At 37.6% G+C, this 23,662-nt stretch overlaps 2 protein-coding genes across 5 annotated transcripts in view; both read right to left on the reverse strand.

The window, feature by feature from the left end:
- The window catches only part of LOC135710128 (low-density lipoprotein receptor-like), an 852,116-nt gene that overhangs the window by 380,772 nt on the left and 447,682 nt on the right, over positions 1–23,662 (reverse strand). The window lies entirely within an intron of this gene.
- On the reverse strand, positions 594–1,312 carry LOC135710032 (integumentary mucin C.1-like). Its single transcript, XM_065232485.1, has one exon. The coding sequence runs from the start codon at positions 1,275–1,277 to the stop codon at positions 609–611; it is 669 nt and encodes a 222-aa protein (XP_065088557.1). The 5' UTR covers positions 1,278–1,312; the 3' UTR covers positions 594–608.

The raw sequence follows: 23,662 nt of genomic DNA on the forward strand, positions 1-23,662 counted from the left end.
GGTAAACTATCTCCGCTCGAACTCGTGCCCTCTTAGTCGGTGCTCTGGTCGTCAACGACGAAGACGACAATGGACGATAGACAACCTCCGATTGGCAGACTACTTCCGGATTCCGACTACGACAACACGGTGTCGCTGTTGGAGCGTCTGCAAGCAGCTGACCGCATCCGATGGCTCCGCATCCATCGTTGGGCCGAAAGACGTCCGGCTTGTAAAGCGCTTCCAGCGACCTACAGCCACAGTCGCAGGCGTCCCGTTGATCTTCGGATGAACTGAATTCTACACATCGAACTAGACACCACTTTTCGTTGCCTCTGTTGACGATTTGGCCAAGGTCCGGGATCATCAGCTTTGCTGGAGCTGCCTGGAGCCAAGCAATGGGTACCACAACAAGAAACACGATCCACATGTTTGCGAAGTTTCCGAAAATGTGCGGTCAACTTTACTGTTTTGAAATAGGCGTTCAACTGTCCAGGTTATACCGTTTGGTTGAGGTCACGTACGTATCGATAAGTGGAAACAGAGGCCACCGGATGGAATGGATGTCACGTAGAAGAACAAAGCTTGTTGCATGATTTTATTTTACAAATATTTTTTGGGTGAGTTATTTAGATATGGTAGATTTCGCAAGTTTCGATATCGCCCGGAAGGCAAAAGTGCAGCGGTTCGTAGAAGATGTAGCCATCCAAGCAGGACTCGAGAGTCGGTTGTCCCGTTCCGCAGCTCCAGTACATGGCGCAATTCAGTTCATACCGGGTGTTGCACGTTGGTACGGGTGTTGTGATAGGGCTGGCGGCAGTGGAAGTGGTCGGCTTCTTTGTCGTCGTATGTTTTGTGGTGGTCGTCATGGGCTTCTGAGTGGTCGTAGTGGTCGGCTTCTTCGTGGTTGTATGCTTGGTGGTAGTCGTCGTTGGCTTCTTTGTAGTGGTATGCTTGGTGGTGGTGGTGGTGGTCGGTTTCTTGGTGGTGGTGGTGGTCGGTTTCTTGGTGGTGGTGGTCTTCTCCGTCGTGGTAGTTGTCGTAGTTGGAACTTGGAAGCAGCTTACTCCGGACTTGTCGCTACACTTCAAGGATACAGCGTCGAATTTGTCGTGCTCCTTGCAACTTTTCTGGGATTCCTTTTCGTTGGAACACTCCACGTACTTGTGGCAGTCGTCCATGTTCGGAAACCTGGTTCCATCTTTCAAACCACTGCAACGGTTGTTGTTTTCATGGCAGTCCGGTCGAGCGGAGACTGCTGCTAGCAGCAGGGCGAACACTACAACGACTGTTTTCATGTTTTCGATGGTGACTTAACCTTTCTTCTACGAATTCTCGTCGTTAACTGACTACATTCTTCTAAGTGCATCTATCTTATTATATATCCCAATTCGACAATAAGACAAGACTATAGATAATCGGAAACCAATTGGTCCCGTGACTTCCATAAATTGATAATCGGATCTGAAAACATGACCACTTCTGCGAATACCTGTTTCAACTATGTATTTGGCAGATCAACACTGCAACGGACCGCTCGGACTGTCGATAATACATTTATTGTCGGAATACACAGCCGACATGTCGGTTTACTGTCACTGAAGGGTAGACAGTAAACGAAGAAATATAATCGAATGACGTGATAGAGATAGGTTGTGCATTCCCAGACGAAGCAGTTCCTGCTACCGAATTGGTAGCTTGGGCTATTCATTCATAAATTATCTGGTAGGATATTTGCACACGACTCGGTTATGTTGCTTTGAAGTAATGAAATTATTATTTCAAGTACAATTCAATATTGGTTATCTTTATCTTAAATTTCCGGATTTGCACAAAATATAGATTTTTTTGGATTATCTACTTCAACATTTTTAATCATCAATCTAAAATTTTAATCCCAGCGAAATCCAGATACGAAACTTCTTCTCAAAAGAGTTACATAAACCGACTTCTTTTTTATTCGTGCCAAAAGAAAAATCTCACTCTTTTATTGAAATTCACATTCACGTTGATCTAAATGCAAAGTACGGCAGGAGAAATTCGTTTTGGGAAATGCAGATCATCATGCACGGTCGATGGCGCTGGTAACGACGGCCACGCACCGCAGTCAACTGAATGAAGAAGAAAAAAACCAACGACGACGATGATGATTAGCATACGTTAGAATAGATTACCGCTAGCTTTTCTTCGGGCTCCGTAAATCTCCTTAGGCGCGCGGAACTGAGGAGTAAATTTAATATCCAAGTGTAACTTATCGCCGGATCTGCTTGTGACGAGTTGCCATCAATTCAAGGGAAAAAAAACTCGAATCGGATCAATCCACCTAGTTGGATGATTTCTGTGTTCACATTTCACACACCGAACGACGATTACAATACTCCTTCTTCGCACATATTACAACATTGATGAACATTGGGGGCGGCGATGGCAACAAAAGAAAAATTGCCTTCCGGGAGCATTTTCCCAAACCGTGCAGATCGAAGCCAAGAAAGTTCATTCGCCTGGCGGTCTGGTCTGGGTGGTAGGTACCTGTCTTTGATGAATATTCAGCGATTTCGTTCCGATTCGTTTCTGTATGCATGTTTTGGGAGCACCGAAAGCAAGTAGATGCCTATTTTGCATTTTTATTCGAGTTTGACTACTTCCGTTGGCGCGGTGGTCTTCAAGAAATTTGACGGCAAACAGTCACAAAGTGTGTGACAACAGCTGTCCAGCTGAATTCCCACTTTGACAAAGTTCATTTTCGGGGGATTTTCCTGTTTGGAAAGATGTGTGTGTGTGTGTGTGTGTGTGTGTGTGTGTGAGGTAAAGTGATGGACGATATATCCAGTGGCAGCTTGGAAAATTACCTGATTCGCTTTGATGAATGGGGGATACATTTCCCAGCTTGGCATCAAAAATCAGAGCACGTTCTGCCTGTGATGGCGATTTCAACTATATGGATATTAGGGTGGGTCAATTTTACAACGTAGGCTCTTTTGATCTGTATCATTGTTGCCAACAACTGTGCCAAATTTTTATCGAAGCAGGATAATATATATTAATTTGATTTCCAAAAATGGAAACGTCTTAAGAAGCTTCAAAAGTATCTCGAAGTAGACTTTCATGAGAAATTTTTCAGGAATACTCTAAGTCAATTCCGTAGAATAATTCTTAAACGAGAACGTTAAGAGATAGAATGTGTTTTCTACAAATTTGCTTTAAATGAACTCAGCTAAAATATGTCTTTGTTTTCAAAAATATGAAGGTAGTCTTTGAATAACAATTAATTTGAGGACCACCCTAAAGTTTAAAACCACCACAGGAAGGGACTTTTTAATCTAATGTAATCTAATTTAAGACCAACCCAGCATCCTGGTAAATGATGGATGCATCTCCATCATCTTTCTTGTCTATTTGGTATATGTTACACATCAGAAATCATATCAAAACGGTAACCGTTCTACATTTAAGGGGCAAGATAATTCAGAAACATGGGGCCTGTTTGAATTAATGATTTAAACACGATGCTTTAGAATTTAATAAATGGACGACGCGTTGACATCTCTCAACAGTCTGAAAAGGTTAAAACCACCACAAGAAGGGACATTTTAGGCACGAAAAATTAACCGGAGACACCGAACATCTAAATAATAAAACAAAAATACTAGAAGATTTTATTTAATTTTGTCGATGGGTGGCCTCTGAAAACCATCTTTAGCCTGCAACTGTTTTTATTTCAAATTCCCCATGCACGTTATCTTCAAGAGACTTCAAAATCTTCTTAAAGTGATACTCACCACCCATAAAAAACATCATTCAGGCAAGTTTTGATTTTTTCCTAAAAATATTGGGAAAATGAGAGTAGGTATGACCTTTGTGTTTTTGTTCCTATAATCACTTGCTGATCTGGTCAAAACCAGACCCAGGATACGATTTCTAGTTCCTCAGCGAGTTAACTTCATCGTCAGTTCAGTTCGTCCCATCATGCGTCTCCTCGTTGAGTCGCAGTGCTGAACCTTGCTATTTTCCGCGAAAAGGCTTGCCAATGCACATCAAAATTCGACTAAAGTCTGTTCCATTTAGAATTTGGCCGCACAAAATAGGTAATTTCTCCAAGGGGAAATAAAGTACAAAAACGCTAAAGGTATCATTTTGTAGGATTTATTTTTAAGCTTTATTTAGCTTTAAGTGAAAAATACAACAAAAAATATTCATCAGCTTTTCGGATGAATTTTCGAAGTTTTCGCGGAATACCTCCCATCATGTCTTGCACAGTAGTACTGTCAACCTGTCCAAAGTCCATTTTTACTTAAGTTTCATCGTCCATCGAAATGTGAGTGTGCAGATTTTTTTCACGTCTGTCACGTTCCATCTTAGATAACTTTTGAACAAGTATATGAATCCTGCTCAAATTTTCATTACTAAATAAACAATCCTTCTGGATCAAAACGCTGTCAATAGTTTCTTGCTACGACAACTAGAGGCGCTACAGTAATTAAAAAGAAGCGGCCAAATACTAACTGGAACAGACTTTATATCCGAAAATCTTTTATCTCAAATCGAGGGAAGACATTCCGTGCAAGCTCTACCACAAACCAGACTAGTTCATCTTGGTCTTCGTCAAGCGGACCGTCTACAATTTGGACTTCTACAACAACACATGTCAAGCTACCTTTAGTTCCAATTGGCTAAATATGGTGAGTTAGTTCCTTTTTGCCAATTTTTATCTTTTCACGTTACTGGTATAAGACCTATCGCTGAACCCTAGTCCTAACAACTTCAAACTAGGGGAACAGGATTTTTCAGTAATCAAGGGAACACATGTTGGCCCTTATTACTTTTAATGCCTTGTTAATAGTGACAAGACTCGGGTAGTGACCACCCCCGTTATGACTTTTTTATATTGTATATTTCAAATCAAAAATATTGTTTATGTTCATAGACAGGGCTGGTAGTGCTGATGCGATATAATAGTAGTGACTTTAGTGACTAAAATTACGAAACCAAATAGTGACTTTTAAATAATAAATAAGTAACCAATAGTGAAATTTATATGATGACTCAGAAACTCAAATAAGGTTTAATATTGGAATAAATTTTTTTTGTCAGGAAACTTAAAATCACATTTCATCACTTCCTCTAATTATAGCGAAACTCTCAACGAAATCTCCTATGAAGAGCGCTTGAAGTGGTTTGAATAATTTCCCTTTGATTACGTTTATACATGATGGCCAGCAAATAGCAATTTCCAGATTTTCCCGGACTTTTTTGTAATGTTACTGGTAGAGCGTTACATAAATTGCTGCTTAGAATAATCTTGGACTTCTCCGCTGAATTCTATTGGAAATTCAATTCGTATTCTCCTCAGAATTTCCATGGTATTTCCTCAGAATTCTCAAAACAAAAATCCATCTCAGAATACCCTTGATACTCTTCGAAGAATTCTTTTGAGATTCAACCCTCAAAAGCCGATTCCATTGGAATTCTTCTCGGAATTTATTTCGAACTCTTAAGAGTTCTCTTGAAAGTATCCTCAGAAATCATTCCAGAATTCTTTTATAGCTATCCTCAGAGATCATCTTTGAAGTTCGCGGGATTCACTTGGAATTCTCATCAAAGTTCTCTTAAAAAATTTCCGAACTAGTTTTAAATTCTTATTAGAATTGGACATAGAATCCTCATCCAATCATCATAGAATTCTCTCAAATATATTGGATAAAGAATTATTTCGGAGCTGAATTTTGCATCTTTAATAATTTATAGACCAACCATTGAAATAGGCGGAACAACCAAACGTAAACAATGGCTTTAAACGCATATTCCTCGAGAATCAAATCACATCCAAGAAATCTAACATCATCATCTGATAGAGTAAATTTCGTTTATCGAATGGCATTGTTAGTTTGTGTGGGAGTGTTTTGATTCTCGAGAATTTTGTGTTTAAAACCATTGTTTATGTTTGGTTGTTCCGCCTATTTCAATTGTTGGTCTAGATTGAAACAATAATCAAAAGCAACGCTCGTATGTAGCAGTCGCTTAAGCCTTCAACCAGGTTTCTTCACCTCCGCTGAAATCTTAAACCAGGTTTATCCATATATAAACCTGGCTTAAGATGTCAGCAGAGGTGAAGAAATCGACCCTCAGAGCACATAATTTTACATGAGACTTTTGTAGTCTGTACTTTGGTATTCTTCTCTGAAATGTATTGGTGTCATTCCAAGAATTCATTTAAAATTGTCCTAAGATATCATTTGATTTTTTTTAAGTTCTTGATAATTCTTCAAAGACTTCTGAAAATCTAGCACAGACAAATACCCTTGAACAGTTTCCTAGATTTAGAATTTATAATTGGAGATAGTATATTTTCCCCGATTTGTTATCGAAATTGAAGGCATTTCCCAGTATATATGTTGGTGTTTCAAAGGTCCTTGAATTTTTGCGGCTCACTGGTTATCCTGGTTAAAATTGTTATTTTTTCAACAGATATGCATACTTTGCCATAACTACTGCAGACTTAGTGCCAAGTACTCAATTTAAAAATGGTGTTGATATTTTTCCATTTCACTCTATTTTAGTTGTGAAAAAGTGACTTACGTGACTATTTTTAGGGAAATAGTAACTTTAGTGACTTTTTGGTGTGTAAAGTGACTTTTTAATGACTGACTTCAAAATAGTGCCAAAGTCCCTAAAAGTGACCTGCTACCAGCCCTGCATAGAGTATATATAATTCTTATCAATTTGTCCTTCTCCTTTCCCATTCCCTCTTCTCCTTGCAGAAAGCGAGTAATGGCGTTATAACCATAAATGACTAGAACTAGAGTTAGTGCTCATGCCTAACCGTCAGAGGAAAATGGAGCATCCCTTAAGCTTTCTAGTTTAGATGTTTCCAACGACTAATCAAGCATACCCTCCCCTGATCATATTCTTCGACAATGTACCCCTTTAACTTCGGGTAAACCGCGAATATTCGGCCCAACTCCTACGACACATAGAGTTGTTAAAAATGTTAAAAACAATGAACAAAGAACTATCGGCTCCGTAAAGCTAACGTGATTGAGCCTTCCAAATAAACGAACTAGATAAAAAATATATTTAAAAAAAAAGTAAGAGGTTGTATCCAAGAAACGACCGTAGATTTAACGAAGGATTACGAAAGGTAGTTTTGATGTCACAGCAAAAGTATAGTAAATATTCATTTGATTTCTTAACTCGTTATCAGTGAAAACTTGGCTGCATTCATTATTCGGGCTGATTTTTCTACATAGTCTATTAATTAATAGAAACTATTACTAGGCGTATTAGACTACGAAAGCACTGCGGCTGCTGCTTATGATGACCACTGGACACCACCATTCCCAACACGCGGTGATTGAATAAACACCGTTCGGTGAGACCGGAGTGAATTCGATTTTTAAATCCGTGTTAGGGAAAGCGCTTTTTGCAGTCAATCGGTGATAATTTTCATTATTATAGCAACAGTTGCACATTCGTGCAATTTTCAATAGTGACCTTTTGAAAATTGATAAAGTGTTCATTTTAACTGATCCGTAGATGACAGTCCAATCGATTGGCTTGTTTAGAATTAATATCCATCCGCTATTGACAGACTTATAAGTGGTCAAAACCTGACCACTTTTCGTAACGCGGTCGATTTTGGTTTTTTGAAATTGCACCCCCAATATGTTGCCGAAAGACGTAATCCTACGTCAAATAACAACGGAACGTACGGTACGAGATGTCCACGTTTCATTCATTTATTGCATTCTGAAGCATGTGAAACATCCTATTTAAAAAAAACGGGAAAAGTTATTGAAAAAATCCAAGAAAACCAACGTTTTCCTTAGATTTCTGAGAAAAAATTCATGTTGATTTTGTTTCTGTCTCATCATGGAAAGAAGCTGGACTCTATACAGAACCGGAAGATCAATGTTTGCGGTTTTTTATGACTGAGAAAAAATGTTTTTACACGTAAACTTTCTTAAGAAAAATGAGGAAAAAAACTAATGCCTTTTTGGAGTTCGATATATTTTCCCAATATTTTTAGGAAAATCAAATTTTCTGGGCGGTGAGCTTCCTAAGGAGAAGAAGACGCATGTTTTGTGAAATTAAAATTTGTCTGTATCTTTTTTGAGCAATTCCAAGGTCAGAGAGCAAAAAGAAAAGAATTTATGACTCGACCTTCTCCGATTTGCATGACACTTTGCATGATTGTTTGTTAGGGGAAATCATTCACTTTTTTTGCAAAATACAGCCATTATTTTTATTAAAATGCCGTCTTTGATATTTTCAATAAATTGTAGCAAGAAAACGTCACTTCTGTCGAAATAATTCCTGAGACAAAGTTGTAGTACATTTTTTTTCTCAACAGTGTAAATTTTGTCTTAACAGTTCTACCAAGTCTGCAAGCAGCGTTTGTTCGTTTGTTCGTTTGTTCGTTTGTTGGTTTGTAGGTTTGTTCGTTTGTTCGTTTGTTCGTTTGTTTGTTAGATTGTTTGTTCGTTTGTTGGTTTGTTCGTTTGTTCGTTTATTGGTTTGTTCGTTTGTTCGTTTGTTCGTTTGTTCGTTTGTTCGTTTGTTGGTTTGTAGGTTTGTTCGTTTGTTCGTTTGTTCGTTTGTTCGTTTGTTCGTTTGTTCGTTTGTTCGTTTATTCGTTTGTATTTGTTCGTTTGTAGGTTTGTTCGTTTGTTGGTTTGTTCGTTTGCTCTTTCGTTTGTTCGTATGCTCGTTCGTTTGTTCGTTTGTTCGTTTGTTGGTTTGTTCGTTTGTTCGTTTGTTCGTTTGTTCGTTTGTTGGTTTGTCGTTTGTTCGTTTGTTCGTTTGTTGGTTTTTTTGTTTGTTCGTTTGTTCGTTTATAGGTTTGTTCGTTTGTTCGTTTGTTGGTTTGTTCGTTTGTTCGTTTGTTCGTTTGTTCGTTTATTCGTTTGTATTTGTTCGTTTGTAGGTTTGTTCGTTTGTTGGTTTGGTCGTTTGCTCGTTCGTTTGTCCGTATGCTCGTTTCCTCGTTTGTTCGTTTGTTGGTTTGTTCGTTTGTTCGTTTGTTGGTTTGTTCGTTTGTTCGTTTGTTCGTTTATTCGTTTGTATTTGTTCGTTTGTAGGTTTGTTCGTTTGTTCGTTTATTCGTTTGTATTTGTTCGTTTGTAGGTTTGTTCGTTTGTTGGTTTGGTCGTTTGCTCGTTCGTTTGTCCGTATGCTCGTTTCCTCGTTTGTTCGTTTGTTGGTTTGTTCGTTTGTTCGTTTGTTGGTTTGTTCGTTTGTTCGTTTGTTGGTTTGTTCGTTTGTTCGTTTGTTGGTTTGTTCGTTTGTTCGTTTGTTGGTTTGTTCGTTTGTTCGTTTGTTAGTGTGTTGGTTTGTAGGTTTGTTCGTTTGTTAGTTTTTTTGTTTGTAGGTTTGTTCGTTTGTTCGTTTGTTCGTTTGTTCGTTTGTTCGTTTGTTGGTTTTTTCGTTTGTTGGTTTTTTTTCGTTTGTTTGTTTGTTTGTTGGTTTGTTCGTTTGTTCGTTTGCTCGTTTCCTCGTTTGTTCGTTTGTTAGTTTGTTTGTTCGTTTGTTTGTTAGTTTGTTCGTATGTTTGTTTGTTGGTTTTTTTTGTTTGTTCGTTTGTTCGTTTGTTCGTTTGTTGGTTTGTTGGTTTGTTCGATTGTTCGTTTGTTCGTTTGTTCGTTTGTTGGTTTGTTCGTTTGTTTGTTTGTTTGTTTGTTTGTTGGTTTGTTCGTTTGTTCGTTTGTTCGTTTGTTCGTTTGTTCGTTTGTTCGTTTGTTCGTTTGTTGGTTTTTTCGTTTGTTCGTTTGTTGGTTTTTTCGTTTGTTCGTTTGTTGGTATTTTCGTTTGTTTGTTTGTTGGTTTGATCGTTTGTTTTTGTTCGTTTGTTGGTTTGTTAGTTTGTTCGTACGTTTGTTCGTTTGTTCGTTTGTCCGTTTGTTGGTTTGTTGGTTTGTTTGTTTGTTTGTTTGTTCGTTTGTTCGTTTGTTGGTTTGTTCGTTTGTTCATTTGCTCGTTCGTTTGTTCGTTTGCTCGTTTGCTCGTTTGTTCGTTTGATCGTTTCTTCGTTTGTTAGTTTGTTTGTTCGTTTGTTCGTTTGTTCGTTTGTTCGTTTGTTGGTTTGTAGGTTTGTTCATTTGTTCGTTTGTTGGTTTGTTCGTTTGTTCGTTTGTTCGTTTGTTCGTTTGTTGGTTTGTTCGTTTGTTCGTTTGTTGGTTATTTTCGTTTGTTTGTTTGTTGGTTTGTTCGTTTGTTTTTGTTCGTTTGTTCGTTTGTTCGTATGTTCGTTTGTTGGTTTGTTGGTTTGTTCGTTTGTTTGTTTGCTCGTTTGCTCGTTTGCTCGTTTGCTCGTTTGTTCGTTTGTTTGTTCGTTTGTTTGTTCGTTTGTTCTTTTTTTGTTCGTTTGTTCGTTTGTTTGTTCGTTTGTTTGTTCGTTTGTTCGTTTGTTCGTTTGTTCGTTTGTTCGTTTGTTCGTTTGTTTGTTTGTTCGTTTGTTCGTTTGTTCGTTTGTTCGTTTGTTCGTTTGTTCGTTTGTTCGTTTGTTCGTTTGTTGTTTTGTTCGTCTGTTCGTTTGTTTTTTGTTCGTTCGGTCGTATGTTCGTTTGTTTGTTCGTTTGTTCGGTTGTTGGTTTGTTCGTTTGTTCATTTTTACGTTTGGTCGTTTGTTCGTTTGTTACAAATAGTTTCTTGCAATAAATGTCAGTAATGATAGAAAACCTATTCATTATGGCATTTTATATTATTCACCAGGGGGCAAAGATAGTGAGTTCCTATAGATACTGCAATACAGTTGGTTTAAAACATTATCGATCGCTCGAAGTTTAAAGTTCTGGGTGATGATTTTAATATCGATTTGTCAAATAATCACGACGCATCTAATTTAAAGCTAGTCATAGAAGCACATGGTCTAATGCAACTTGTACGTAAATACACTCATGTAACACGTACTACTCTCAAAATAATAGATTTGATTTTTACGAACTATGATATTACGATTTAAAAATATCTGACTATGAAACTTGACGAACCCTGTGAAACAGCAGTTAAAATTAAGTGCTGGAAAAAGCACAGTCAAACTGCACTTCTTAAATTAATAAGACCCAATAGTAGCAGTAGTAAATTGTCATCATCGCCGATCTTCACACAAAAGCTAATCGTTTGGTAGAAGTTTTGAAACAATGTTTAAATAATTTAAACCAGTCAAACGAGCCAATAAATGGTTAACCTTATGGGCCCGTACATAAATTCAGCAATCGACAAAATTTTCAATAGCGACCCAAAATACCCATGAGTACCGTCCCAATCCAGTCACCAGATAAGAGATTAAGTTAATAGTGTGGTTTTCAGAGGAGGACAGGATGCATTCGAAGCTATCGGTGACACTTTGCTCGAAATAATAAATGCTTCTTTAAGGATCGGTATTTTTCCTAACTCCTGGAATGAATCAGTAGTCGTTCCTATTGAAAAAGTTCAAAAAACTCATAAAGTGGAAGAGTACCGACCTGTGAACATGCTACCACTGTACGAAAAAGTGCTGGAATTGGTAGTAAAAGAACACCTTTTGGAGTATGTTACAGAAAATAATCTTCTGATTTCAGAACAATCTACCGTAAAAATCATTCATGTGAAAGTCCTTGCTAAATGGAAAAATCATCGCGATAAAAGACTTAACGGGATAGCTGTCTTCCTAGACTTAAAGAGGGCATTCGAAACTATTTCTAGACGCATACTAATGAGAACATTAACTAAATACGGTGTTTGTAAAAGTGTTCACCAATGGTTTTCATCGTATTTAAATATCCGATACCAACGAACAATATACAAAGATGAGATATCACAAAGAAACAAAAATAGGTGTTCCCCTAGGAAGTGTATTAGGGCCTCTTTTATTTATGTTATACATCAACGACTTGAAGAGAATACTTAAGCATTGTGATATTAACTTATTTGCTGACGACACTGCTTATTGCTTTTCCAAAAAAGCAAACTAAACGTAACAAACACAGAATATGTGATAATATCTATTAAACCAGTGAATAATGAAAGAGTGAATGTGAATATCGATGGACTTCCATAGGAATGTGTCAAAGAGTTTAAGTATTTAGGTGTTATAGTTGTTACTGATCAACTAATAAATTAGTTAACATGGTGGAATATGATATACCTGTATCTCACCACACTTTGACTTTTGTCCCTCGCAATGAACAGAAACTACAAAATAAGGCGATGAGACACATTATGGGATGCAAAACAGGCGAACATCAGTAAGGCAAGAGTTGGATACACTACAATGGCTCTCCGTTAAGCAGTGTGTAACATACCAAACCCTGTTGTTGGTGCATAGAATAGCTCGAGGACTGGCACCAGAGTATCCGTCATCTCGGCTTGAACGTGGCAGAGATATTCACAGCTATGGGACAGGGACTGCTGATGATGTTAGATTAGCACCTTTTTTGAAAGCATCCACGTAAAACTCACTATCTTACAAGGGAATTAAGTTGTATAACTCTTTGTCAAGGGACTTACGAGAAGAAAATAGTGTGAACGCTTTTAAAAGAAAATGTGTGTAATTTGTGAAAGATAATATTATGTTGTGTTGTCATGTACCATTTTTTGGCGCTGATGATGAAGCCAAATAGAGTCTCTGGATGTCATATGACATAGTACTATAAATGGAACGCGATTTGGGGCACGGTAAAACCATTGGTATCATGAGAGTGGGGATGGGATCAAATCCCCAAATAGTCCCAGTACCCAGATGGGTCCCTGTTGAGGTCCTTATTAAAATTGACAGATTTTCTTCGACTTTCCACACATACCTAAAACGAAGAGATATTAATTTGCGTTTTTCTGCAAAAATGTGAATTTTAAACCACTTACAATTACAACAATAAAAACATGGTAAAATTTAATCAAAAAAGTTATAGTAAAGACCTTCTTATTTGTGTATACCCCAATTTTCACTATTCAAATATAGTACCCAAAAAATAAAGAAACATTTTAGAAGACATCAAAAAGTTTAAAATGGCCCCGATAGATTTGAATTTCGTCAATAAATGGCTGAGCTATGCTTTTTCAAACATTACAAGTTTTCCGTTACACATTTTACCGGAGGCATCGTGTTCGGAGTGTTAATGAATATAGGACATATTAAAAAAAAGACTCCAGATAGGACCTATTGGAATGTGACACAAGAGATTTAAAGTTTTAAAACTAGAACGATGATCATTCAAAAAAAAGAGCTCCCGGAAAATTCAAAACAGCATTTAAATTTATGGCGATTAGAACGCTTTCCGAAAGAGACTCGCCCACTGGAAGATTTATACACCTCATATTTCACAGCGCGGTTGGGGAAAACCTCGCACCAACCCAGAAAACCTCACTTACCAACGGAATTGGCCAACGCAGTTTGTAAGCACATATTTAGATAGGAGCATCGCATAACCCGAACACAAATCCTCCTTGCTCGGTATGCACAAAAGCCCCCACGTTCACACACACATACAGTTAGACCACAACTATTTCCACACCGAACCCCGGTCAGTGAAAACTCATAAAAACTAACGTTTTTTTGACAAGATTTCCATGCACTTTCGCATTCATAGCTCAGTATTCAGAGGCCCACCCCCCCAAACCAGAAGACGACGACGACGACGAGAAGCGAGCTCATAAATATGCTTTTGTCAGATCACACATTAATTCCTTTGGATGGGCCATCCGAACCGGACGAACACCAGCCAAACCATAACCTCAAAATTGCGAAAAACGTCCACCAACATCCACAGAGCGTTTCCAGGCTAAATCGCAAAAAAATAATTAATTTCAGACTCGACCTTCTTCGATTTGCATGAAACTTTGCAAAAAATCATAACTTGAAAACGTCACTTCCAATCCAAATGACGTCTGGGACATATTTATAGAGAGTTAAGAACTTGAATAACAAAAAAATACCCTGTTAAATATTTTTTCAATATTCATCATTAAAATTTTCACAGAAATTAGCATTTTTATAAGCTTTTCAATGAAAAATTCAAAAAGTACTGAAGAGGGTCATTTTTCGTTATTTAAGTTTTAAACACTTTTTTGACACCCAAAATTAATTGCAATTTTTTATCGTGTATATTTTTCCTGAAAAGTAATATTTTTCACTACAACTGTGTGTCGATTGGAAGTGACGTTTTCAAGTTATGATTTGATAAAAAATCTCGAAAATGTTATTTTGAAATTTTTTTCGAGATTCAAAATGTCCGAATTTTAGCTTAAATGTGAATAATTGACCATAAACAGTTTCATCCAAATCGGAGTGGTTCGCATCAAATCGCTTCGTCATTTGGCGTGGAAAGCTGTGCGGATGGTAGTAGCAGCATTTGCATGCGAACGATAATCCAAGCAGGCCTCTTTCCGAAGAAATTTATTGCCTTCGGTTCGCCTTAACTGGACGACCTGGGATGCATTTTGAATTGAGGTTCTTGGAGATGGGATTTTGGGATTGGCATTTTATAACTTACTGTGCCATTTTCATCGGAAACCATTATCATCATCATCATCATCATCGGATAAGAACCGTACCTGGAATGAAACAAAAACAGCATAATTTTAGAATTCGATAGTGATTAATTTCGCTCGCCAACTTCCACGAAACGAATCCAATATACACAGCAGGACGAATCAGGCCCGCCAAATGAAGCCGCCATATTGCTACCGATGCATTGCGCATTCATGCATCCGAATGTTCGAATGTTTAATATTTCCTCAACTGATTGGATCCGGATTGGCTTCGGATGAGGACGACGACCGTTACGATGAGTTCGGAAATTCGTCCTTGCACTATTAATTAGCTCAAAAGCCATATTCAGCCCGATTAAACGATGAGAAGCACCAAAAGTACAACGTGAATTAAGCTTTAATAAATACATCATGGCTCGAAACGCTTCCCAATACCTACAACTTCTTCAACTTGACGGTGACATTGATTGGATGTCGTCAAATAAGAGTAAATTTTTATTCGGCGTCCGTTTGATCGCGTGCTGCTTGTTGTTCTCAGTAGGCCTGGACGGTGCTGATTAGCTGTCATTGGTACATTATTCAAAACAGGCGAGTCCTACCCGGAAACCTACGCCATCGGAAGGCTTCCAAAAATGGAATGAGTAGAATTTCTAATCGTCACAAAATTCCCATCGTAATGGATTCTCCGAATTTCGTGACGGAGTTGCCTACTTTCAATAGTAAGAGAACAAAGTCAGGGATGATGCAACGCATACAGTCGTCGGAACGGGCGGCAGCCGTCTCCTCCACTAACCTACAAAGATAATCGTCTCCCAGTAGAAGTTAGAAAGACAAGGCAGGGCAAAGGTCGGAACCGTAATCACCGCCGCTAATGGCGTTGTTATACTCAATGTTTGCAAGCAACCAGAAAAATGCTAATGCATGCAGTAATCAATTAAAATGCAATCAAAGCAATCGTGGACGGTCCGCTTCAGGAAATCAGATCACCGAACAGATATGGACCGCGATGTTTGCATAAACAGACTTTGGCGGGGCGTCGCCGGCATTGTCTACTTTGATCCTGATGTCATTCTGTTAAGGTGTTGTTCATCAAAACTGACAAAACAAATACATGGAAACACCGAGAATGACTTAATGGTTTGATTGTTAGGAGGCTATTAGATTCCGCTTCCAAAAACCGCATCAATTGCAACAGCAGTGAATCGAACGATTACCTATAGCAGCTAATAAAATCTAACAACTGAACAGATAACTGTGGTGGAGCCTGACGTGGATGGGGAGATACGGTGAATTTAAAGGGATTTTTGCAACAAAACTCGTCCGGCTCCACACCATCCATCGCAGTCTGATTTCACGTTTCCATCCGAAATCACCATTTGACTCATGCAGAAGACCACGGTATTTAATTAATCATATCGTCAGACCATTTCCACAGAGATGGCGCCTTTCCGCAGGTAAATTGAGAGAAGTGGGAATAATTCGCTTTCGGTGCATATTCAGGTCCAAAAAAGTGAACGACAACCTAAATAAATAAGTCAGGGACTTAGTCGCCTTGTTTTTTCCTGGATATTATTGTTAAACAAGGTATAATTAAATAAAAAAAATATTTTTCCCAATACAGTTTTACCCGCTTTACTACCCAGTCCCCAGGGAGCCAAAAAATTCAAATTTGAGTCAGCTCTATTTCTCAACGTGCCATGTATTTTGATGAAACTGTATTTGTGATTTACCTTTCACAGATTACAACATAGAGTATCTGACACTACAAAACATGTCTGGTTCCTCATATATGCATTAAGATTAACATCCGAAGTCCCTCCATTTTGACATATTTTATTCTGCCCCGCCCCATTAATAAAAAATGCCGGGAAATCCTGTCGGGGGTGGGACTTAGAGAGTATTTTATGTGCAGAATATTTAAAAAAGGAGGGGTTTTGGATGTAAACCTAACTGCATATATATAGAGGTATCATACATGTTTTGACCGCACTGCCCTCTGCTAACAATTAACAGAACTAAGTGTATGGGTAATTTCTGTTAGATGTCAACAGCAGTGACATCTGAAGGAAAATTAACGCAGAAGAATGGTAACATGATTAATTGATTCGAAACCATTACATGCAACATAACAGGTTTGCTCGAGTTGTTTGGAGCAGGGGTGCCCAAAGATGCCGATACTGTTTTGTTTTGCACCTATGGTGAGATCTGACCCGTCCTACACAAAACTAAACTTGAATTCTCTGGTGATTTTATGTTAAAGTCAGATTTTGATCATTTACCCGATGAACACATGTGTTTTTGAGTTGCTCTGTCGATGTCCATGTAGTACACGCCAATCCCGGACGACATGTCTTGGATTCAAGCTCTTACTCTTTAGTTAACTCTTTAATCAGTCATGTGTGGTCCTGAAAAGGACCGATGGGTTGGAAGCTTGGAAGTTAGTTAAGAACAATACTGTGGAAATTTTTCCTCGATGTTCTTGGAGATGATAGCGGTGCGGAAATGAAATATGTATTAGGGAAAACACATCGATCGCAGAATCTGAGCCTACCGGACGGTACCTACGTTTATGCTCTTTGATGCAAATTTTAAGCCCCTTCTATTAAGAGAATTGGGCAAGTTTTTTTTGCATATTAGCTCTTAATAGGAGGGGCTAAAAATTTGCACCAAAAGGCATAAAGATCGGTACCGTCTGGCATGCTCAGTGCTTGGTATCTATATTCGGCGACTGTGTTAGGGAAATCACTTTTCCCATCACATAAACGCCTTGTTTTCTGATTACAAAATTACGCATTTACGTGCACAAATTGCACGGAATTTTTGTTTGATTTAATAGGTAATAAAAAAATAAGCAAATATTATTGATTTGAGGAATTTCTTGCTCAATTTTTTTCAATCGCGAGATATTCGCGATCAATCAAATAAATTCGAGATTTTTTTGCATCCTGGAGAAAACCTTACGAAGTGTCTCTGGTTAATTGACATGGTTGCTGGGTACATTATCAAAGAGCTTGGGGTTGATATGGCTGACAGAAACGCGAGCGAACGTTCAATGAAAATTAACTCTTAAAGAATAATAATTTATGGTGATCCTAAAAAGGACCGTTTTGTCGTAATGGTTGTGTAATGCTAAGCTATTAGGGTGTTCAACACGGATGAGACTGACAAGCTGTATGTTGTTTGGAACGAGGGTGACGCGCTTTGTATAAAGTCTGTTCCATTTAGAATTTGGCCGCACAAAATAGGTCATTTCTCCAAGGGGAAATAAAGTACAAAAACGCTGAAGGTATCTTTTTGTAGGAGTTGTAGTACCGTCAACCTCATCTACCATCCTTTTCCACTACTTCTCCAAATCAGCGGGTGTTTTGATTGTTGTGCCACATTTCTTCAATTTGCACTTGATAATTGTCCAAATTTTTTCAATGGGACTAAAATCTGGACAATTTGGGGGATTGAAACTTTTCTCAATAAAATCGCCATTATTCTGCTTATACCATTCTATGACATCGCGGCTGTAATGGCAGCTGGCTAAGTCAGACCAGAACTTTACGGGACCTTCGTGTGATTGAATGAACGGCAAAATTATGTTCTGAAGACACTCCTCCTTGTAAAGTTGTCCGTTCATAGTCGCTCCAGTGATGAAAACCTTTGTTTTCTTTCCGCAACTGCAGATGTCTTGCCAAATCATCAACTTGCAAGCGAATTTATCTGCAAAGAAAAATTTAAATCTATCCGGAGCATCCTTCTTTCGTTTAGCAAAGTAAAAAAATTGGCCTGGAATTTGTACAAAGTCCATTTTCACGTAAGTTTCATCGTCCATCAAAATGTGAGTGTGCAGAATTTTTCACGTCTGTCACGTTCCATCTTCGATAACTTTTGAACAAGTTTATGAATCCTGATGAAATTTTCACTACTAAATAAACAATCCTTCTGGAGCAAAACGCTGTCAATAGCTTCTTGCTACGAAAACTAGAGGCGCTACAGTAATTAAAAAGAAGCGACCAAATACTTACTGGAACAGAATTTAGATGACCCACAGAGACTCACGAGGATGGATCCCGATCAGTAGCGGTGAGGTTTCTTCCTCCTTCTTCGGTGAATGGACGCTAATGTGCTCACTGCTTGCGGGCAGCCTTTCGTTGTGTACAATGTTCAACGCTACACGCCGAAAACACTGCTGCTGCTGCTACTGACGACCGACCACACACCACCACACACGGTGATTGAATAAGAACCGTTCAGGAAGACAGGATGGAAGTCGATTTTGAAATATGTGCTAGGGAATGCGATGTTTGCAGGCAATCGGTGATAATTTTGATCACTATTGCAACAGTTGGACATTTGTGTAATTTTCAGCAGTGACCTATTGAAAATTAATAAAGTGTTCAATTTAGCAGATTTGTAGCAAAATTTCTAATCGATTGCTTTGTTTAGAATTAAAATCCATCCGCTATTGACAGAGTTATATGTGGTCAAAAACTGACCACTTTTAGTAATGCGATGTAATTCTACGTCAGAAATGTGTGACTAATGAATCGAAATGGCAGCTACCGGGTGAAAATTATTTACTCCGTTTCTCTTCATTTTAGAGAGCTAGTATCTTCGTAGAAGTTGTTTAAATGGGCTTCTTTTATGGTGATTATGGTTGTATTAATTTTAACTAAAATCAGGTTTTTGCTTAGTTTTGTTTTAAATTAAAAGTTGTTATAGGTTAGGTTTGGTTAAGCTGTAGAAAAAAATATTTCAAGCAACTTTGCTGAAGACATCATTTAACTAGCTCTTCATTTGACCATCAAGCTATCCCAAAGTAACATTGCTAGTTTTATCGAGGTTTTATAGCATTATACAAGATTAAATCATGGTCTTATAAATCGTAAATTGTTACTTGAGAGCTGGGTTTTTTGTTTCATATGTTTTGAAAAAGTGGTCTTGAGGAGAGTTGTCTGGAAAATTTTGGCATACATTTTTACTGAAAAAGGTTTTTTTGGTATAACTAAACATTCAAATATAATGGTTAATTTTAATTCAAAAAGCATGCAGTCTTCAAATGTTAATAGATCAAGCAGTTGAATAGATGATTCCATTCTTGATACGGCGTTTCAAATACCACACATAACGCAAAATTTAAGCTTTAAACTGCGAAACAATTTTGCGAGAACTAAAATTGGAGAAAACAAGCTATAAAAATACTCGAAAAAAAAAACTAAAATTACGTGAAACTCAGGATCACCTGAATCTAGCCTTCTGCAAAAATGTAGGCTGTAACAAGTTCCAAAAGTTTTTTTCAAACAACTTGTTTAAAAAAAAAAAAAATGTTTTAGAGGCACCCTTATAAAAAGCAAAAAGAAATAGCTCTTCCATGGTCAAATGAAGAGCTAGACTAACGGTGTTTTCAGCAATTTTATTTATTTATTTATCAACACTCCAAATGCCAGGTTCACGAATCACTCGGTCCTAAATGTTCAACCAGCTGAATCTCGGTGGTTTCGCACCCAATTTTCAAAATTCTTTCACCAATGTCTGACTTATCTCTTCTAGTTGAAATCTACTTAAAATTTGTGTTTTCAGCAGTGTTCTAATTTCCTCTACAGCGCTGTGACCGTCACTAGTTCCAAATAAAACTAATATAAAATTCTAAAAAATATAAAATAGCGAAGACAACAAATCAAGAAGATTGGCAACTCTTCCATTTTCTCATATGAACACTATGAGACAGGTACAATCGCGTCATATGCTGCTCAAAGGTAAATGCTTCGAACGAATTTAATAGCAACATCCTCAGAAGAAAGGTTTGTGTATTTGCTCATTTTTCTATGGGTTGCTTTCACCTTCACTCAAGCACAGCGCTATTTTATCTGTCGCTTGGATTCTGGCAAAGTTTCCAGTCTTCTTGATATGATGTCTTCGATAATAGGTAACCTAATTTTACTGAAACCGTAATCTTGCACCACAGTTCATCTAGGACAGCGTGCGGACCCAATTTAGAAGAAAATGACCTTTTTTTAACATCCCTAGAACGCTGTATGAGATCTCGCAGGGACCACTATTAAGATCGACAGCTCTTTCTTCATGGCTTCTTTTGCATAGATTATGTATGGTCTCGCCATGGATGCTTCAAGGAAAAACAAGAGGCAGGGGACAATTGTAGTTTTTCACCAACACATTTATATATTGTGTAAAAAAGCCTAAATTTTCAAGGAAAAATATAAAACATTTTGCAAACAATCAATGTTTTTCAAAACCAAATCCCAATTTTTAATTATCATCATAAATCGACCCAGTGGTTCAAAAGTTATAATTTTTTTTAAAAAAAGTCATTCTTGCAAAAACAGCAACCTACTGCAGGTTCTCTCGGGAGCATCCCGGTTAACCCGATGCGGCCAATATGGTCAATGGTTTTCTTGGAAAACCATGAAGATAAAGCAGTCAAAAGGGCATGTTTTGGTGAAAACTTTCATTTGTTCCCTTCTACCGGTTCCCCAGGGGGATCCGGATGGTTCCAGAGTGACCAACTAGCAGCTATAGCAGCCATTCCATAGCCAAAACGATACAGTGGTTCTCAGAATGTCGTAAAATTTCGTAGTTTTGTTCCTCATCGCAAAATATTCACCCCTTTTTTATGCTGTCATTAGGGTGATTCTTTTTTTCAAAAATATTTTTTTCAAAAATGACTTTAAAAAATTCATAACTTTTGGACCGATTTGAGAGATTAAAATATCAAAATGAAAGGTAATTAAAAATACTTTTTAGAAAAAATGTAATGATTTTTTAAAATTGGCATTTCGTATAGAAAAAAAAGTTGATTGTATTTGTTTGTATGGTCTACATGGTTTGTAGGCAGACAATTTAGGCTTTTTTTGCACAACGCATAAAAAAATCAGCGATGTTTATTTTTTTCATTTATGAGTTATATTTTTTGTAGTTATCAAGTTTTGGTTTTTCGCTCAATACTCTTATGCGACTAGACTACCATGCATCGTGACTTTGTTACAGTCACTATAAATCAATGCACAGTGGTCCAGAATGCATATTTAGGTGGATGATATGTTTTGAGCCTGAAATTGAAACTTTAGACTAAAAGTCTTTCGTTCAAAGTTGTTCCTTATAGTTAGGCCCTCATTTTTATCACAATGAATTCTAGGGTTGTTCTTATTACCATTAAAATAAAAATCTAACTTTTTGTTTGAAGAAATAAAGGCATACATTTATTGACAATGTTATAACTGAGCTAATTTCAAGCAATTTTTTATAAAATAACTTTTTTGTATCTCTTGCTTTAAGCTTGACTGATTTAGAGATATTTTCTTGAATTGAGTTAGGGTGGCTCTAAAAAAAAGCAGTTGTTTTGCTCTAGTCTAGTTTTCTTATTTCAAATTTCTCAGCAAAACTGTCTTCAAATAACTTTTAGCTCTTTAAAAGGCGTAAATTCGTGCTGCTTGTCAATATTTTTCGCCGATCATGAGTTTGCTGAGAAATTTGAAACAACAAAACTAGAGCAAAACAACTGCTTTTTTTAGAGACACCCTAACTCAATTCAAGAAAATAGCTCTAAATTGGTCAAATTAAGAGATACAAAAAAGTTTTTTTTAACAAAGATGCTTGAAATTAGTTCAGCTATAACTTTGCCGAAGAATGTATACCTTAATTTATTCAAACAAAAAAGGTAGATTTTTAATTGTAATGATAATAAGAACCACTCTAGAGTTCATTGTCATAAAAATGAGGGCCTAACTATAAGGAACAACTTTGTAGAAGAGAATTTTAGTCTATAGTTTAAACTTCAGGCTCAAAACATATCATCCACCTAAATCTGTATTCTGGACCGCTGTGCAATGGAAAACCCGGATATTAAATTTCTTAAATTCAGTGGCCACGTCTAGTCTACTTAGAACTGCTTAAAAAAATTCACAATTTTCTCTATATTTCTGAAGTTCTTTTGACACCGGTGAAGCTCTCTGAAGTTCTATGAACTTCTTATAAGTTCCTGCCATTTTTTGGAAGCTTCTAGAACCACTTCGAGGTTCTCAAAGCGTCCAGTAAGTTCCTACATTTTTCAAGATAACTTCACTTATATTCCCGCACTTTGTGTATGAAGCTTCACTGAAATTCGCGGCATTTCCTTTCATTCCTCAGAACTTTTGTTAAGTGCTTACAATTGCTGTGAAGTTAATGGGACTTCACTGAACATCTCTTATCTTTTATGAGCATGAGTATGAGCATGATTGACCGCCCACGGTTGCTAATCTACTATTGCACGATCAGCTGTAATTACACAGATAACCAATAGAAGGAGACTAGCATTCATCCTCAATGTGTAAAAACTCGTGATCTCAAACTAGGCAATACTAGCGCCGACCGCGCTCGAACGCAGGTCAAGAAAGTAATGGGTAGAAATGTGTTGACGTTACACTCGCTTTGATGGAAGCTGAGGAGTCGTCTGCATTTCCACGAGGAATCACAGGGATGTTGGATAAAAGGGTTGGGTTTGCAGCAGGGTTCGTTTTGGTAAACGATAAGCTGAATTGATGTCCTAACGATCATATAACGCGAAGGAGCACGGCCTTCTGCTCAGTAAGCAAAAACGTTTGCCAATAGGCAATCGAGCTCCTTTTTATCATCGAGTTTGCTGTTATTACCATGTAGTCATATCAACAAATAAAACTATAGACGAATCTTGAATGTGGATGGACCTGAGAGTAGACTCATGATGTTCTGCTCAGTAAGAAAAAGGGTCGCTTTTAGGCCACCGAGCACCTCATATCACTAAAAGCTAAAACTAAAAGCTACGAAAAAGTACTTAGGCCTTCATTAAGTTCCACTTTCACGCGACGTTCAATGTTTCGATTTGCTCTTTACGCATTGTTCAGGCCAACGTAACTATTGTTTAGCAAGCTATTCAAATGAAATTATTTTTCTAAACATTCCGTAGCATTCCGCCCAAGATCCATCAGTTACGAGTTTCTACAATAGTAGCCTGGGATGCATCGTAATGTGTTTTCTCCCACAAAATTCAACTATGTTCTTGCATTCGCGTACACACCTTACCGACAGTATCGCTTTTCTTATGTTCAGTTTCTAATCGGTCGATTTATAATCTACCAGATTAAAAGTTAAGCGGATTCTAGACCGATCGGACTATAAATTAAAAATGTCAAACGATATTCAACAATCCAGCAAGTTCAACAACAATCGAAAGACATCGTCGTGAACTCCATTGATT

The sequence above is a fragment of the Ochlerotatus camptorhynchus genome, unplaced genomic scaffold (assembly GCF_037179485.1).
Source record: "Ochlerotatus camptorhynchus isolate MF236.1 unplaced genomic scaffold, CSIRO-AGI_Acam_v1.1 ptg000370l, whole genome shotgun sequence".
NCBI classification, from domain to species: domain Eukaryota; kingdom Metazoa; phylum Arthropoda; class Insecta; order Diptera; family Culicidae; genus Ochlerotatus; species Ochlerotatus camptorhynchus.